The sequence below is a fragment of the Conger conger genome, chromosome 1 (assembly GCF_963514075.1).
Source record: "Conger conger chromosome 1, fConCon1.1, whole genome shotgun sequence".
Classification (NCBI taxonomy): domain Eukaryota; kingdom Metazoa; phylum Chordata; class Actinopteri; order Anguilliformes; family Congridae; genus Conger; species Conger conger.
In genome coordinates, this window is record NC_083760.1 from 25,568,545 (window position 1) to 25,586,356 (window position 17,812).

The 17,812-nt window shown below is 42.0% G+C and overlaps 1 protein-coding gene across 2 annotated transcripts in view; it reads left to right on the top strand.

Annotated features, from left to right (window-relative positions):
- The window catches only part of LOC133130480 (neuronal PAS domain-containing protein 3), a 314,893-nt gene extending 303,766 nt beyond the window's left edge, over positions 1–11,127 (top strand). For both annotated transcript variants that reach the window (XM_061245099.1, XM_061245107.1), the window contains exons 10-12: positions 3,178–3,325; positions 4,322–4,437; positions 6,486–11,127. In XM_061245099.1, coding sequence (XP_061101083.1) covers positions 3,178–3,325; positions 4,322–4,437; positions 6,486–7,873 — 1,652 coding nt within the window. In that variant the 3' untranslated portion in view covers positions 7,874–11,127. The remainder of the gene's footprint in view (positions 1–3,177; positions 3,326–4,321; positions 4,438–6,485) is intronic.
- The last annotated feature ends 6,685 nt before the right edge of the window (positions 11,128–17,812 follow it).

Below are 17,812 nucleotides of genomic sequence, written 5' to 3' on the forward strand. Positions count from 1 at the left end.
GTGTGAATGTTTTTTTTGTTTCTTTTTTTTTAAAAAGGACCGTCATTACTGAGGTATGTCCTCGCCCAGCGAACCAGATGTACATGCGACTGCGACAAGCCTCGGTGTTTCTGCGTATTGTTAACCGACTTGAATTTTGAGTGTGCTGAGGAGAGCGCCGCGTGCAGATGTTGTTTTAGCATGTAGATGCGCACGCTGAGACAGAAACGAATGCGTTCAGGTGCAGCTTGTTTGACTGATTTGAAAACTCATCCCGTTTCTTTAATAACGGCAAAGCAGTGTTACTGCTCAGTGCGTAGTTTCATCATCCAGCTAGCGTAATTAGTTTGTGGCTTATTCGTTGTGAACCACTGCAAGTATTACTGCTTTCTTAAGTCTTAACCCTTTAAGTTTTAGGTCTTAACCCTTATTTTGGAATGTTTTTATTTTATCTTATTATTCCTATGTCAATGTTGTAGAACTCCACCACCTTCAGTTGCCAGCATTGACTGCTACATCGGCATTAGAATGTTCAAGTGAAGAACATTATTATTACACATTTGTGATTTAAGACTTATTCCAACTCATCCTCAAACCCAGTGAGCTTCAGCATGAAGTTCCTGCACAGTTCAACATCCCATTCCGACACCTCACCAGAGTTTCCGTGAAGCCCAAACACACTCCAGCCAAACTCCATTCAGGGCCCTTTGAGAGATACAGCCGAACAGACCTCCCCCCCACCTCCTCTCCACGTGCCTCTCCTCTCCTTCATAAAAGGGTTGCCTTTACAGTAATATCCCAGTGGATGGCAAGGACTTTTTCTTTACAGCAATTTCACGGGTGTAAATTACTTACTTTTATACGGTGGCGCTGGCGACACGTCGAGGCGGGGCCGCTCTGGGTAAAGGGTATCTGAAAGGTAGCCGCCGTTATGGACGGGATCCAAGTGATTAAAACCCAGCGAAGGACAGAGGGCCCCGGCAACGCAGAGAGGGAAACCGCCCTACGGGCACGCCCGGGGCTGCAGGAGAGAGCCGCAGATTAAAGGGAGCGTATTCCTTTTAATGCCTCCGAAAAAGAGGCAGACAACTTCAGCGGCGGAGAAAAACGGGGGGGGGGAGAAGGGGTGCGGGGGGAGGGGGCTTCATTAACGCTTAATCGATAGCGCGAGCAGACCCTGATTGATTTTATGGCACCGTAAGTGAAAGGGGTTAAAAAATAAAGCTCACCTGCGCGGATGGGGCGAGGAAGGGGGGAAGGGGAATGTATTGACAGCGGTGGAGGAGGAGAGGAGAAGGGAGGAGAGGAGAGGGGCCCCCGGTAACAACGGAGGCAGCCGAGTGCAACCGAGGGAAGAGGGGAGATGGGGGCCTCCGAATGGAGGGGGGGGGGGGCGGTGGAAATAGGCCCGTTGAGATTTCTTTATTTCTTTTTTAACAGTTTATCCATCTTGGAGGAATTTAGCTAGGTCAGTGCAAAGTTCAGTCAGGGATTTAACCCAATCACAGCGCAGCACAGGTGTCTTTTCACCGCTTGGTGCAATGTCTTTTCTCTCAGAAGAAAATGTCTGCTAAAGTATTTATCTCCTATTACTACATTTTTCAGTTATCCCATAAGTGCGCTCAGTTGCTTTTCCCCAGTTCAGACTGACTGCCTTTGTTTTAATTAAACTTATTTTTTATCTACAGTTACGCTAATTTTGTGGAAGCCGCTTGTATCCTGAAATACCTTTTATTTCCATTCAGATAATATCCAACATTTCCCTTATCATAATTTATTTGAAATATCTAAATATAGTAGGTATATGCTCCCTTTGTCTGAGTCTGTTCTTCTGAAGCATGCGGTTTGGTGTCTCTTGCCATTAGAGTGTGCAATATCACACACGTTTAGCATTAGCTGGAGCTCAGTTCCCCCGCTGCCGTCGCTAAGGCACGAATGCTAACTCCCCGTTAAAGGAAGGTGAAAACAAGGAGAAGCTCATGGATACAGAAGGGAGGGGGCAGGTCTCACAAACTATTTCCAATTTTCCTTATTTATTCATTCATTAACGTTATATTTTCAGGCAAAGAAAGCAGTCGGTGAACTAAAGTCAGTTATTGTAGCCCCTGGGATGGCTTTTTAAACAACGCTATTAGTCCCTAATAGTTTTTAATTACTGGACTTCTTTTTATATAAATCATTCTCTTCGTGGAACTCTTTCTATGGAAAGGCCTATTTGTAGCTGTAATTAAACCAAGAATATGAATTTACTACCTCTTTCAGATTCTGACTGTTTCTGTTTTAGAGCACAATGATTAATGCAAATACATATTGGTTGAGATAACCATTTAGCGGCTAATTTAGCCAAATTTATTGCAACCGTTAGAGCGTCTTCACTTGAGCAAACCCAGACAAGGACACGACAAGGAAGAAGCTTGCACAGACTCACAGCGCCCTCTGGTGGCTCTGTTTTGTTGACGGCGTTTCTTAGAGGAGGTGTTGCGTTCTCTGAGAAATTAAATAATGGCCCTGGCTTGAGAGGGAACTCCTGCTGTGCCTTTGCATATCCAAAATGGGGTTGTGCTTCTTAATAGACATGCTATTGACCGTTATGCTGCATGCTCTTCATTCACCCTGAGGTACCATTTAAACACAATGGTGTGACTGTTGTGTGTGTGTGTGTGTTTGGATAGCCCTATTTTCTATGGCACAATACGGACACTGTACATACAAATAGGAGCAAGTCCAGATGATTTTTAAATTTATTTTTTATTTCTTATTCATTTTGGGTTTATTGAATTTAGGTTGTTGTTCTTTTTTATATTATTTATATATATATATATATATATATATATATATATATATATATATATATATATATATATATATATATGTTATAATAGCAGTAATAGCAGTAAGTGAATAAATATTAAGTTGTCTGCCCCAGTTAAAAAACATGATTTATTTAAAATGACACGAGTTAATATGTGATTTGATTATTTAAAATACTCGTTTAGCAGAAGTCAAAATCGAGTGTCACACAGCTCTCCTCAGTTTACCCTTTAAGGGGGAGAACCACACTCAAAGGACAAACGCCATCGATCCGGTCAGGGCTCGAACCCAATTCTGTGACAAATCCAGTGCTGCAATACTGCTGACCAGCAACCCCATCCCCCACCCCTGAGTCTCTGACCTCCCCTCTCCCCTCAAACCCCGCAGTGATGAACAAGGGCCAGTGCGTCACCAAGTATTACCGCTGGATCCAGAAGAACGGCGGCTACATCTGGATCCAGTCCAGCGCCACCATCGCCATCAATGCCAAGAACGCCAACGAGAAGAACATCATCTGGGTCAACTACGTGCTCAGGTGAGGGAGCACGGCCAGGCTTGTCACATCACCAGCCAAGCTGTGTACTTGCAAGAAGCAGTTTGCCTCATTTGCACTGATATCAAGAAATTACAGAGATTAGTTCCCAGCTAACGCAAGAGGCTCTCGCAATGTTACTAGAATGCTTTGTGGACGTTATGACATTGGCACTACATGGTAGCACACTGCAAAAAAGGGTGCCTGAAGGTAATTATTCTAGTAATGAGACATACGTTTTTTAATTCTCTCAATTAGAAAATGTTGAGCTTGTTCTCAATTGCTATTTGCTTGACAAGCAAAAGTTTCTTTCCCCACCAATCTGTCTCTCCTCATTGGCAATATTTTGTCTTATTTAGCAAAAAAGTAATAGAAATAAGATTTTAATATATAAGACTAAAATGCTTGTTGAGATTGACTTTTCCATTTGTTTTTGCAGTGCAGCATTGTGAGAATGTTTTGTGTGATCTTGGTTGTTTGTCATGGTTATATTGATGTATCGTATTTGTCAGTGTTGAGAGGCTACAGGAATGCTTATGCAGTACAAAAATTGGTTTTCCTGATTCCAAATATGCAGTTTATGATGTTTCCTCGACACTTCCAATGTCCTCTGCATTTCACACATATTACACTCCTACCTATTTACAGCTGGGTTAAGCCTCTTTGTGGTCGGAAAGCCAGGAGATCCCTGCGTCTATCCCACAACACAACTGCTAAAGGTTGCGTCTGTGATCTCGAGCATTTATCCTCTGCCTCTCAGCTACAGCAATGGGCAAATAGATTTATCTCCACAATCCCTGCTTAATTTCTTTCACCTTTCCTGGCCGAGGCGGCAGCTCTGTTAGAGATCATTAGAGAGAGGTATCCTTCTGGGAAGGGGGCCGGATCAATGGGAACGCCAGGAGAATGGCAAATGCGGCGTTCTCGGCGTTTTAAATGGGTTTTCTGTAAGCAGGGCGAGCTGACTCCTCCGTCTCCGCCCTCCTCTCGTGTCCGCAGCAACCCGGAGTACAAGGACACGCCCATGGACATCGCCCAGCTCCCCAACCTTCCGGAGAAGACGTCCGAATCCTCCGAGACCTCCGACTCCGAGTCCGACTCCAAAGAGAACTCAGGTACGGCACCACGCCCTGCCTCTAAGAAAACAGTATGAATGTTCTCATGTGCCAGAAAGAAAGTAGAATCTGTTATATATTATAAAAATGGTGCTTAATGCTCATGTGATTTATTGTGACTTATCACAGGTTCTTTTTTGGCACACTTATGTTAAAATATACCCAGTGACCACTTTATTAGGTAGACCTGTACACCAGATCACTAATGCAAATATCAAACTAGCCAATCATGTTGCGGCAACTCAATGCATAAAAGCATGCAGACAGTAAATAGGTTCAGTTACTGTTTGGACCGAACATCAGAATGGGGAAGAAATGTGATCTTGGATTGTGGAATGGTTGTAGTTGCCAGATGAGGTGGTTTGAGTATTTCAGAAACTGCTGATTTTCACACACAACACAAGTTTTAGGGAGAATGGTACAAAAAACAGTGAGAGGCAGCAAAAACAAAAAAGTCTCTGTTTTGAAAAAGTCTCTGTTTGAGTTAGACGTTACATTATTGACTGCTCACGATTAGGACTTCTAAATGTTTAGCTTTAAGCTTTAACAAAAATGCAAAGCATTTAGAAAAAACTGATTCAAATGATTAAACATATTTTTCTAAGCACAGATGTTATTAAAATAATGTATAACCATTTTACAGTGACCTATTCTCACTGTGACTGTCGTACGCTCCTGTTCATGGGGATTAGTGCTGATCTGGTGTCGGTTTTGACAGTTGACTGAGGTTGGGATTTGGACATGGGAAATGCGTTCCTTGATCAGCTCTCACGTGATAACATCGGTGTCAGTTTGCGCACATGGCAAAAATCAAACTGACATTTTTGGAAATTCTTTGCAAAGAACGAAAGATAAAAAGTGCCATTTGGTCTCACTTTGAGCAGATTTCAGTAAACAAAAGTCAAGGGTAAACTTTGTGACACTCCAGAGCTAACATACTCCAACAGCACTGTTAAGGCATAAACACTCAACGATGACTGAGTGACAAGGCGCATAGCAGCTGCACTATCCTCTCGACGCATTTGAAGTTGTCCGCTGTGTACTACATATATGACACTTTTCCATGAATCACGTTCTTATGTAGGCTACAGAATTTGCTTTTTAAGTCCGCTCGGTGGCTGCTTTTGCACGTTTACGTTTAAAAGCTAATATTAGCTAGTTTGGGTATTGTGTCGGTTTTTAATCAAAATTGGCCAAATTTACCAGAGAAATGTGTGATAATTATTTTGTGCCCTGTAACCGTCTAGCAGTTTTCAGAGTTGTCCCCGTCCCTACTCGAGATGGATAAACAGCGCTGTTAGAATGAGAGCTGGTCTACTGGCCAAAAACAAGAGTGACTAGAGGAGGATGTTGTGGGGGTGAGAGTGTGCAGATAGTGCCAGCCCACTCCTCCCAGGGGACTAGACCCCCACCCCACCCCCCCTTGGCACCACACCACTGTGCCAGCCAAGCTCCACTCAGGCCACAGACCCTGCCAGCTGCCTCGAGCGGGCAGCGCTTGGACGGGCACTGCCCCACCTTCTGTTGGCGCAAGGTCGCCACCGAACACTCGGGAGCCTCGCAATTAGCGCCTGTTAAAACAGCGTCTCTCCCAGGGGGGGGCTAAGAGGTGACCACATCTCCCTGCCAGGCTAACCTTGGATGCATTCCATATGCTTCATACAGCAACACGCTTCACACAGCCACCACTGCTGTCTGGATATTCTTAAACATTTTCTTTGCAAGGATTTCAGTTTTATCCTTCATTTTTTGGGTTTGGTGCTTCCTCATGTAGCCCTTTTTGTGTGGTTAGTTATGTTTGGCAGACCTGGGTCAAATGCATAATTGCTTTGGATTCAGACTTTTATATGCTTGACTGAGCTTGTCTGGTGTATTGGAACCTATGACATACTCTGCAAACCCCACCTTCTGGTCCTCTTGGTTAGCTCAGTTGCACCAGGCAAGATCAGTCGAGCACAGAAAAGTATTAACTCTGTCTGATGATTGGTGGTGGAGTTAATGTGGGAGTCTCATTTCATTAAGGGTCCTCCTCCCCTTGTTTTCTTTAGAAGACAACGAGAACTCCAAATCGGACGGGAAAGGGAACCAGTCGGAGAACAGTGAGGACCCCGAGGCAGACAAGAAGCAGCCGGGCCGGCCCTCGGAGCAGGAGATGAGGCGGCAGGAGGAGGGCGACAGCTCCAGCAACCCGGAGAGCCAGGACAGCGAGGACAGCCTGGAGCCGTCGGACTGCGAGGGCGACAGCAAGGAGGGCCGCCTGGGCCGTCTGGGCGGCCTGCACATCAAGGTGGAGCGCTACGGCGAGGGCGAGGGCGTCGAGCTGCACGACTCGCGGTCCTCGTCGGATGACGAGGACGAGGACGAAGACCAGGACAGCTCCAGGGACTCGGACAGCGGAGGCGAGATGGCGTCCCCGGCCGCCAGCAAGCACCAGAAGCGCAAGAAGCGGCGGAAAAAACAGAAGGGCGTGGTCAGCCGGCGGCCTCGCCTCTCCTCCACCTCCCCCAGCCCCGGCGCTCCCCTGGACCCCGCCCTGGGGGAGCAGCCCTCGCTCCTGCCCCCGCCCTCCCCCGCCAGTGCCTCCGTGCTCAAGATCAAGACCGAGATGTCTGAGCCTATCAACTTCGACAACGACAGCAGCATCTGGAACTACCCGCCCAACAGGGAGATCTCGAGGAACGAGTCTCCCTATAGCATGACCAAGCCCCCCACCTCTGGCTCCTCCTCCTCCGCCCCCGAGCACTTCCCCTCCCCGCAGGGCGGGAGCCTGCAGGTGTCCATCCCGGAATCCGTCCTCACGCCCCCGGGGACGGAAGGTTCCGGAGCCCGGAAGGCGGCCTTCGGCGGCAGCGCCCCCTCCTCGGCCTCCAGCGCCGCCAGCCTGGCCCCGCCCTCCAGCTCCTCGTCCTCCGACCCCCTCTCCCCGCCGCTCTCGGCCTCCCCACGAGACAAGCAGCAGGGAACTCCAAGTACTTCCAGCTCTTTGCTGTACACCAGCGACCTGGAGGCCCTGCAGAGGCTCCAGGCGGGCAACGTGGTGCTTCCGCTGGTTCATCGGGTGACGGGCACCCTGGCTGCCACCAGCACTGCTGCCCAACGGGTCTACACCACCGGCACCATCCGCTACGCCCCGGCCGACGTCACCCTGGCCATGCAAGGCAACCTGCTGCCCAACGCCCACGCCATGAACTTCGTCGACGTCAACAGCCCCGGTTTCGGCATCGACCCCAAGACGCCCATGGAGATGCTGTACCACCACGTGCACCGGCTCAACATGTCCGGCCCCTTCGGGGGAGCCGTCAGCGGGGCCAGCCTCAGCCAGATGCCGGCCGGGAATGTCTTCACCACGGCCGATGGACTCTTCTCCACCCTTCCGTTCCCCGTCTACAGCAATGGGATCCACACCACACAAACTCTGGAGCGCAAAGAAGATTAAAGCAAAACTCCGAGACCATATTACTGTGTTCAACTGTCAAAGACTCTTTGAGGCGTAAGACTGTGTTTCAAGTTGGAAAAAGAAAAAATAATTTTAGCACTTTGAATTTGAGCGAATGAGCTCGTGGTATTGAAATGAATGGTCCCCATGTCTTTTCTTTCTCTCTGGTTCTCTTCTCTCTCTCTTGCTCTCCCTCTCTATCTCTTTCTCTCTCTCTCTCTCTCTCTCTCCTGTTCATGATATTTCTCTCTATGAACTAAAACTGATTATTCTTTATTGTAAAGAGTTCCTTTATGCCTACAGGGAGTCCTCCAGAGTAGATGACAACTGTTCTGTGGTCTTCTGAGGTGTACCATTTATTTGAGTTGATTTTGTTGCTTCTTGATGAAGATGCCTTCGATTTGTATATTTAAAGGTAGCGGAAAAGATAATTGTCAGAGAAGTAAAAAAAAACAAAAAACCTAAAGGTTTCTATCCATATCTTGATGTGATCAAGGTTGAAGAAAGGAGGTTACCCTGTTTGACATAGTTGAAGGGGTTTTTATTGTTCTTTCTAATCGGGGGAATAGTATTTTAGAATTAATGCTTTTCTCTTTTTTTATAGCTCAGATTTAACTTGCAAATCACACATTAAAAAGCAATTTCAACCGGGTATTGGCCTGTGAATAGAATGTTACTACAAAAATCACGGGACTTTGGAGCAGGTCAGTCCCAGCACTCCCCATTCCATTTCCTCTTTGCCGACTCATGGTGCTACCATTACGTAACCCTCATTCAGCTGGCTGAAGTAGGTGCCGCTCCAGTGGTCTACTGTAGATAAGTGACAGGTTGAGAGATTTTCTACAGAAAAATCTTACCTCTGCTCTAACGAATATGTCTTCACAGTCACCGCTCCAGTCAGTTCAGACTTTTTCGAGAGCTCGATTTGATTGAGCCCAAGGAATGGACTTTGGAGTTAGGCTGATGCTTTGTTTTTTTACTTTTTAACTCAATCATTGTTTTCTCAGTATAACTGAGGCTAATTTTGCATCATTAACTTGAAAAGTTTGCGTTTTTGCGAATGTTTGAAGCCGACCGGCTTCAGTCAGTCGGTTTTGATTCTTTTTTTCTTCTTTTTTTGTTGTCCCTCTTTACATTTGATCCAATGTGTTTGAGTCCATCAGCCTCTCAATCTGTTCTCCCTTTCCACTTTCCTCTCACGTTCCAAACTCGGAAATTTCAGATCCGTCGATGAGATTGTAACAAATACATGCATTTCAATCAAAGTGAAATACTGTGTTAAAAAAAAAAAAAAATCACATTCCTGATTTTTTTTTTTTTTCCTTTTCCTCTCCGTTGCCAAAAAGTTAATGTCGCAGTTCGGTGTTAAAAGCACTGTGATTGTTGTTTTAAAAAGAAAAAAACAGTAATAAAATGGGAAAAAAATCTTTCACTTCATCATTTGGCAGCCGTCCATCAAAGGCATCTATTACCAAGCGTGAGATCCGTAACGTGTACAATGTGTTAGTGTCATTGGCTGTCAGTCTCCATGGCGATTTCAGTGTGTGTTACTATATGCAGTATATACCGAGCTGATGTAGCTGTTCTGTCCTTTGTCTTCTCTGTGCTTTATCTCTAGTCTGGGGTAGGTAAGGAGGTGGGGCATCCCCCCTCTATGCCACCCCTCTGCAGTCCTAGTGAACCAGTGATTCTTGGAGGTTAGTGGATTTTGTGTGGTGGCCTTCTTATGTAATGTCACCTTTTTGCTGCTTCCTTTTGTCTGTATTCCTTTCTGTTTCTGCTATTGCTTTGCTGTCGTGTAGTCTACAGACCTCTCTTTCTCTCAGAGATAAAAGACTCTTAACTAGCTCAAAGGTTTATGGAGCCATTTTTTTGCCACTGAGGAATTCTGGGACTTCAGTTTCCAGCTTGCTATACATTTACACTATAAAAACTATGACAAAAAAAAAAAATTAAGTAGCACTTAGATGTATGTAACAGACTGGAACCATAAAAGCCTCAGTTGTGAAACATTCCCAGAGTCCCTTGTGCTAATATTGTATGCATTGGGTGTATTTCATTGGTTTCCACCAAACCTGTTGACTTCAAGGACCCTGCAACACACAAGAAAAAAAAAAAAAAAAAGATCATGATCGTATTTCAGGACAATAAACAATTTTAAAGATTTCTTAAAGAAATGAAAAGAAAATGTTTCGCACTATAAATCTATTTTTATAGGTGTTTTGGAAATGCATGTTTACTAAGTTGACTGTTTAGTTTACTTGATTTTGTTCGGTCCAGCGGCTTTGTCAACATTTAGTGTTTTTTAGTCTGTCCAGCAAAGGGAGGGGGGAGCCTTTGTCTTTTTAACTGAATCAGACTACTCCCCTACATCAGGAAACAAGTCTCTGTGGTTTCTGTGAAGGTGTCTTGTTACTCGAACCCAGGTCATAAAAGATATGTGTTTAAAAAAAAAAAATGTTTAAAAAAAAAAAGAAGAAAAAAAAAAGGTGAAATTGGGGTTGGCTGGCAGGTGGGTCCGGGAGAGCTCGAGATTGCTGGCTTAATAGATTTTAGTGTTTTCTACGAAGCAGAGTGTGGGGTGTGGGGGTTTTGGGGAGGGGGCAGCTCTAAATCAGACACTGTGGACCAGGAAATACACCCATATGTTACAAAAGAACAGCGGGATGAGCTGTTTTAATGTTTCTGTGTTGTGTCAAAATGATTGCTGGTGATTTAAACTAAACCTAATCTCAGCTGCTGTCAGATACATAGTGTTTAAAAATTACAGTATGAAAAAAACACTTCATTACCTGTGAAGACTGTGTCTGTGTTTTTAACTATTTCTTGTACAATTATACAGATTCTTTTATGAGGAACTTGGTGCCAAGTAGATGAATAAGGGGGAAAGGGATTCTCTTAGTATCAATGTTAACAGTGTTATAAATTCTAAATACAAACAAATTAAAATATTAAAAAGAGAAAACTATGGTACATTTTTATTTTTTTGGTTTTGAAAAACATGACTAACAGATGCTGACTACGAGTGCCTGGCTTATTTTTTTGAGAAACATCTTTTTTTCTTTTCATTGACCATGAATAATGCTGCAGTTCAGAAATGTACATACTTCATTTTTACAACAGGGTTATTTTATACTTTTGTAGATTCTCATCAGTTTCCGAGAAGCATGTCATACATGGTTGTCTTTCTGTAACACAGTTTTTTACCATCTTACAGGTGCCATATTCATAATAAACTTCTCTTGGATTTGTTACTATCTGGCATCATTTGTTTTACATTCAGCCATCCCCCGTGAAAGCCACACACTCCAGTGCTCTACCAGTTTTACTTTCTGTTTCTCTCCATTTTTTTCTTCCTTGTTTTGTTTCTGGTCCTTATTGATAGAAGACTTGTACTGGTCTGTTTTCTCTGTTGGTGTTGGGTTGGGGGGTTGGGGGGAGGGTTGTGGGGGGCTGTTCTGGGAACAGCTTGACTCCCAGATCTCCAAGTTGAGGTATGTTAATGAGAATAAAGAAAGAGTCAATGTTACCCCTCCCTATCCTTGCCTATTCAGATTTGTACAGTAAGGTCATTTTACCAGAGGTCTTTCCAAGCTTGCACTGAAAAAGGCATGGGGCTCATTCCAACCGCTTATTTATCTTCACTCTTTTCCTTTCCTTGCTCCGAACCCGGAAATCAATCGAGGTCCGCCAGCTTTAAAGACATTCCAATCCGATAAATGTTCCTTTGAGAAGTTGGAAACTACCAATCTTTCCTTTGAGCTCGGAAACATCAGCAAATCCTTTGTGGAAGTATTTTTTCGGAAAGCCAGACATATATGATCGACCGGTGGATCCACCTTTCCCCACCTGCCACGTCTGTAACCTACGTGGCTTCGAGTGCCTTCGAACTGAGGTTTGAAGGAGCCGGGACATTCCATTTTCCTAATTCACATTGTCTGAACTTCTCCGTCTTATTAAGAAATGTTTTGCTACCTTTCTTAGCCTCTACCAATAGGTGGAGCTAGGAGTAGATAAAGAGCAAAAAGAAAAAAGAAATGATTGGAATGAGCCCCTCAACTCCTCATTGTGACCTTCCATCCTCTATGGCAGAGATCATCAACTCTGGCCAATCAGTAGCGCTAATTACCCGGGATAAAAGGAAACCAGGGCTGGATTTGGATTTGAGGGCCAGAGTTGATGATCCCTGCCATATGGAGATGAAACATACTCGAGTGTATTAAAATAATATAGAGTTGAGTCGAGTCAGGTGTGGGAAATTAGGATATGAAATAAAAACCTACAGGGTTACCATTGTAGATCTCCAGGAACAGGGTTGGGCAGCTCTGGCCGAACCTTCAAGAATATAAACTCTAAATAAATAAAAACTGTTGCTGACCATCCGTATTTATGGTCCGAAAAGAGGGAGTCTCACTGTTGCAAAGCCTTTTTTAGGTGGAATGTGGATTTTCTAACCAACTGAACCACATGAGGTGCTTGTCCTGAGCGGGCAAATCAACGGTAATGACCTTTGTGGATTCCTCCATGCTTATTCGCATTGAATACAATTTCACTTACTTTAGCTCCACTGGTGCTAAATCCATTTGGTGCAGAGGGATACCCTCTCAATTTTGTCCACCAGGGCCTCTGCTCACTGCTTCCATACACTGCTGATCAGACAGATGTGAAGGTGATATGTACAAATGGGGTATTGTGTGCTTGCATGGGGATTGTCTTTGGTGGAGGGTGGAAGGTTAAGCTGTCTTCTCAGCTGACAATTCGATCATCAGCTTAGTCCAGAAAGTCCAGCAGTAATGGAGGCCTCCCTCTTATGTCCATGACCATCTACAAATATGAGCATAAATCTCTTTCCCCGCTCCCCACAGCTCTTTTGAGTTAGAGCCTTTCCAGCCAGATAGCAAGCCTTCTGTAAACCAACCATGATAATTCTATAGTCCTGTAGGCTACTCATTTCACACATTCAAATTTCTGAATCAGTCATTGACCTTGTCCAGAATGGCTTACTTGCCGACGGTTGCATACGTAAATCTAGTGCACAAGATGAGCAAGTGGTGAAGTTGGCGAACAGTTTCTCTGAATGTAGTGTTGATGATAAATGTCTTTCCATGCCCGAAACTACTGTGTCCTCAAAATATGTAGTGTCTTCTAAACATACTGAAGACTGTCCGACATATCCTCCATGATGTTTTGCGACAACAGTACAGTGGAAGCGTTGTAAGACGTGTCATAAAAATCCCTGCATCTTCCTCTATGGTTTACTTCCTGAAAAGTCTGCTTGTGAATACACTGAGCGAAGCCCCGGAAATGTATATGAGAATGCACTGCGTTTTGCCTACTTAACTCATCTTCTCATCCAGTGTTCTCAAGGTCTGCATTTGGGAGCACATTGTGTGCTAATATAAGTATGTTTAGTAGACAATACATATTTTGAAGACACAGTAGTTGGCAGCCTATTTAGGCATTATGTATGCTCAGAAAGATACAAGTGGCAAAACCTCCAAAAGGAAGGAGTTAAAGGCATTGCATTTTAGCAACACACTGGAACAGTGGACAGGGAGCTGTTTGTGAACAGATGGTAACAGGTAATAGACACTGCTGTTGTACACCTAAGTAAGGCATTCAGTCAGAAATGCTGCTGTAAATATCCAAATCTGTGTGTGAATTATAAGCTCCGTAAATTGTTCTTAATGCAAGCATCTGGTAAGCAAACGCTTCATTTTTAACAGAAATTGGAGGAGTAAATCATGGAATAGCATTTCCAGAATATGTGTTGCAGTGTCACTACGGTATTGAACTGCTGTTAAGCATTTCAAGGGAAGCTAGATGGTAAACAGGTAGAAGGAAGGATGTCCGACTGAGCAACCCAAGCGGAGTCATCATCCATCTGTACTGTAGCTGAGAAAATACACCACGTCGAGACATCTTACAGCCAGTCAGCACACATTCCGACAAGGCTTCATTCTGTCAGTTCCCATAGCAACCAGACCTCATACAGTTAGTAGCCATGGCAACAAGTCTTCACACACTAACAATACATTTTTAAAGGACGCAGTACAGTCACCTAATATTGCAACAGGACAACACCATAACTATGGTACATGGCAAGAAGGTGTCGTGGCATTCTGCATGGTAACATGGCGGTTGTGCAGAGGACATATCACAATGATAGTTAACTATGGGCCAGCAAGATGGACTTGGTAAATAATGTTATCAGAATGTTATCATTGGATGATGCATTGTATTTTTGTTTAACCATATTATGAACATAATACAAGTTTTCATGAACATTCACATGTATGGGAGCAGATTTATGTTGCCACTGAAACTCAGAAAACAGGAAACAATACTGAATTTCAAGGTCATTCCAAAATGGAGGGTATAGTATATTATTGGAGTTGGTTTACACATGGTGATTAACCTCACAATAAACTGCTTAGTGACAGGAAGACAAATAGCAATGGCTATATCTACACAAGCAAAGCCATAGCTATTTGTATTTTGCTCTGTCATTATGTATAGTTCCAGCTGCTTGGTTTAACTCAAAGAGTACACATAAACACCCTCCAATAAATTCTTATAGCCTGTAGCAAGCTTTTATATTTTTTTTTTAAATTGTATTTGCCAGCATAGAGTCAAGCAGGGTTTTGCACCATTCAGAATTGAATTTGAATGTCGCCTTAATTCCACTGTAATTCTCAAAATTGAATTTAGGCCGCAAACAGAATGCAGACGTGTAATTTGAATTTGAATGAAAGAGAGTATAATTTAAATTAAATACAATTCAAGAAAATTCATATGCAGACTTTTGGTGTAGCTTTACAGTAAGGCATTATATTTTAATATGCTTTGTACATTAAACATATTATAAATCAACATGTAAAATGCTGTGAACATTATTGCATGATTATTATTATTTAAATAATTCATTATTCTCTCCTCACAATGAATGCTTAAAGTGCTCATGTGCAGAATGATTTTTCAATAACCATACCTTCAATTTAAATTCTCAGTATGAGGTCTAGAACATGATAGTTTAAAACAGCATTCATCTAGATATTCTATTCAAGTAGGTACTAAAGTAGAAATTAAAAGAAATATTACTTGTGATTCTACACAAGGGAAAATATGGAAATGATTTCTTCCAAATGCACAATGTAATTATTGGCATTGAGATGTAATGGCGTTCTCTTGTGTGACAGTGGATTTTTTTTTTTCAAGTCAATTCAACATCTGGAGGAGTGTGGCCGATTCATTTCAAATTCCAACTCATGTATCAAGTGGGAGCAAACTTTTAATTTTTACATTTTACACAACCCTGGTGTCAAGTGAAATACAAATTCAGTTTCACTTGATCAAATGACAACTGGATTATAAAGTCCATACAAATTCATGTTTTACTATTAATTATTTTATTATATTCCAATGACAGCTACCATTGTTGCCCTTTTAAGTGTGGAGCACTATGCACAATAAAATCCTACCCTTAAAGTTAGCCCACATTAAATATATATAATATTTTCAATATTAAGATAACTAATTACCCAGATAACACAGAATCACAGTATTGAAGTAACAAAGAACAACAAACTATTTCAGGTGAATCTCTCCAGAATCCACTTTCATTAATTCGATTTCTTCCGTGATTTCAAGCAGTGGAGGTAGGTCACAACTAAGGCCCTCTCCTATAGAAATTTGACCGATTTTAAATATTTTACGCAATTTTAAATGAAGGCCATGAATGATAGATCACAGAAAGAGAGAAGCCTCCCTAATGACCATGCCCTGTCCATCTCTCCCAGATGTTCTCATTAAGAATCAGTGTGGGTGTTTAGATACCAGGGCAAAAATCAGTTGGTGAACTCTTGCTATTGCTACCAATCAACCTGTGCAGGGACCAGATCGTCAATAAATTTAGAATTATTTAAAATTAGTGGTCAATTTTGTTTGCATATCTATAAATACACAATGGTTTCATATTGTTTTTGCTCAATTTATATAGCTTTCATCAACATCCTAAAGTGGGTTAATGTAAATGACCCAACTGTTTGATTTTTGATTTGGGGTTGATTTTTATTTGTTGAAGGTACTTTTTGTTCAAATACATTACTTCAAGATTTATTTGTGTTTCTTTTGTTCAATATTTTGGCTGATTTCCAACCATTTCAATAAAAAATCCATATTTTACGCCCAGCCAGATCATTATGGTTAGGGATAGTTGAAATTAGGGTTAGGATTAGGATTAGAGTCAGGGTTACAATTGGTAGAATGTGGGATAGGGTTAGCAAAATGGTAAATGGTTGAGGCAGGTTTAGGCTTATTTTCAGGAGCATGGGTAACAGTTAGGGGAAGGGTTATTCCTTGATTTGGATTACCAATATTTTTCACTATTTGGGCCTAGCACAATAGTCTTATGTATTTACCTAGTTTTTCAGTTCAATGTTTTTTTAGTTAATAGTTGTTTAGTGGCTGGAATCAATTGCCAGGCCATCTTAAAAGCATTGCATTTACAAAAGCCCTGATACAATTGAATGGCGCTGACCCACTCCTGGACCCTGTTTGAGATTGAGCTGTTATACTTCAAGGGTTTATCCTGTATACGGGTTCTTTGCTCCCTCCTTCCTCTGTCGTGAAAGGCAGAGAGTAACAGATTTGTTTCTCAAGGTCAACGTGAACCTCAAGGCTCTCGTTCTACAAAGAGATGAAGAGACACCCTTGTGACTGTTGTCATTAGTCTGATAGTCCTCAAAGTGGATTAGAGTAGCCACTGCTGAACGTCCATGCCGATGTTGTTAACGCGTACTTCCCGCTTTTCCTTGTGTTCTGCATTCTGAGAAGACTTTTGACACTGATGGTTTCCTGTCCGTTTTTGAGGGACCTATTGATAGATTTGACTGGTCAAGCTTCTTGATTTTGATTTTCATAATGACTTAGTTTGCAGAAATATTGTTGTTTCAATAAAAACATTTTCCTTATGTCCAGCAAATGTGACTTCATTTTCACGGCATGATTATTTTTTTCATTAGAAATAATGATGATAATAGTAATAGTGCTAATCATCAAAATAATGTAGTAATAACATGAATGTTGTTTGACTAATATTTACAGTGAAAATCTATGTTGTCAAAAAAGATTACACCAATTTACCACCTTCACAAGCATGAGCGAGGAATGAGCAACTTTACAAGTTCGGTGTTTTTCTGTGTTATGTTTAAAAGTTTTGTCATAAATGACCAAAACATGCAAATATCACATTCATTTCATCAGAGAAATGGGCCAGTGCAATACGTAAGTACAAGTGTGAAGGGTTTTCAGAACTGCATGGTCAACAGCGGGTATTTGTGCCTTTAATGTGCTTTTAATGTGCTTTTAAGACCATCATGTGACTGTTTAATGATTAAAATGGCAATGGCATCTATATTGCTTGTCAAACTTTATGTTTAGAACTACATTAGATAAAACGTTGCTGTAAAATAAATACATTTTGTATATTTTGTATTATAAATATATTTTGTCCAGTTTACTTGAATTAGCATCCTATTACCAAAAAATAAAATAATAATAATATTAATAATAATAATAATAATAATAATAATAATAATAATAATAATAATAATAATAATTTATTAACTGGAGCCAGTCTGTCATAAAAACACTTCTTCACTAAATACTGCTTTTCTGTTGCTCTGTCAAATCTCAGTTGTAAAGAAGTTATTGTAATGATCACTACCTCAAATTGATTAGCTGAAATGGTCCCGTGGCATAAAATATGTACCAAAATTCAGTGTTTTATTTTCATCATTGTTTCTGCTCTGAAGGACCTGCCGAGTAAAAATACAATGAGTAAGTCAGGTTTGGATATTACGGTTACCACTGAATTATACCACTAGAGTGACTTGATTCATGATGTTTTGTTTTGTTTGCTCATATATATGTATTTTA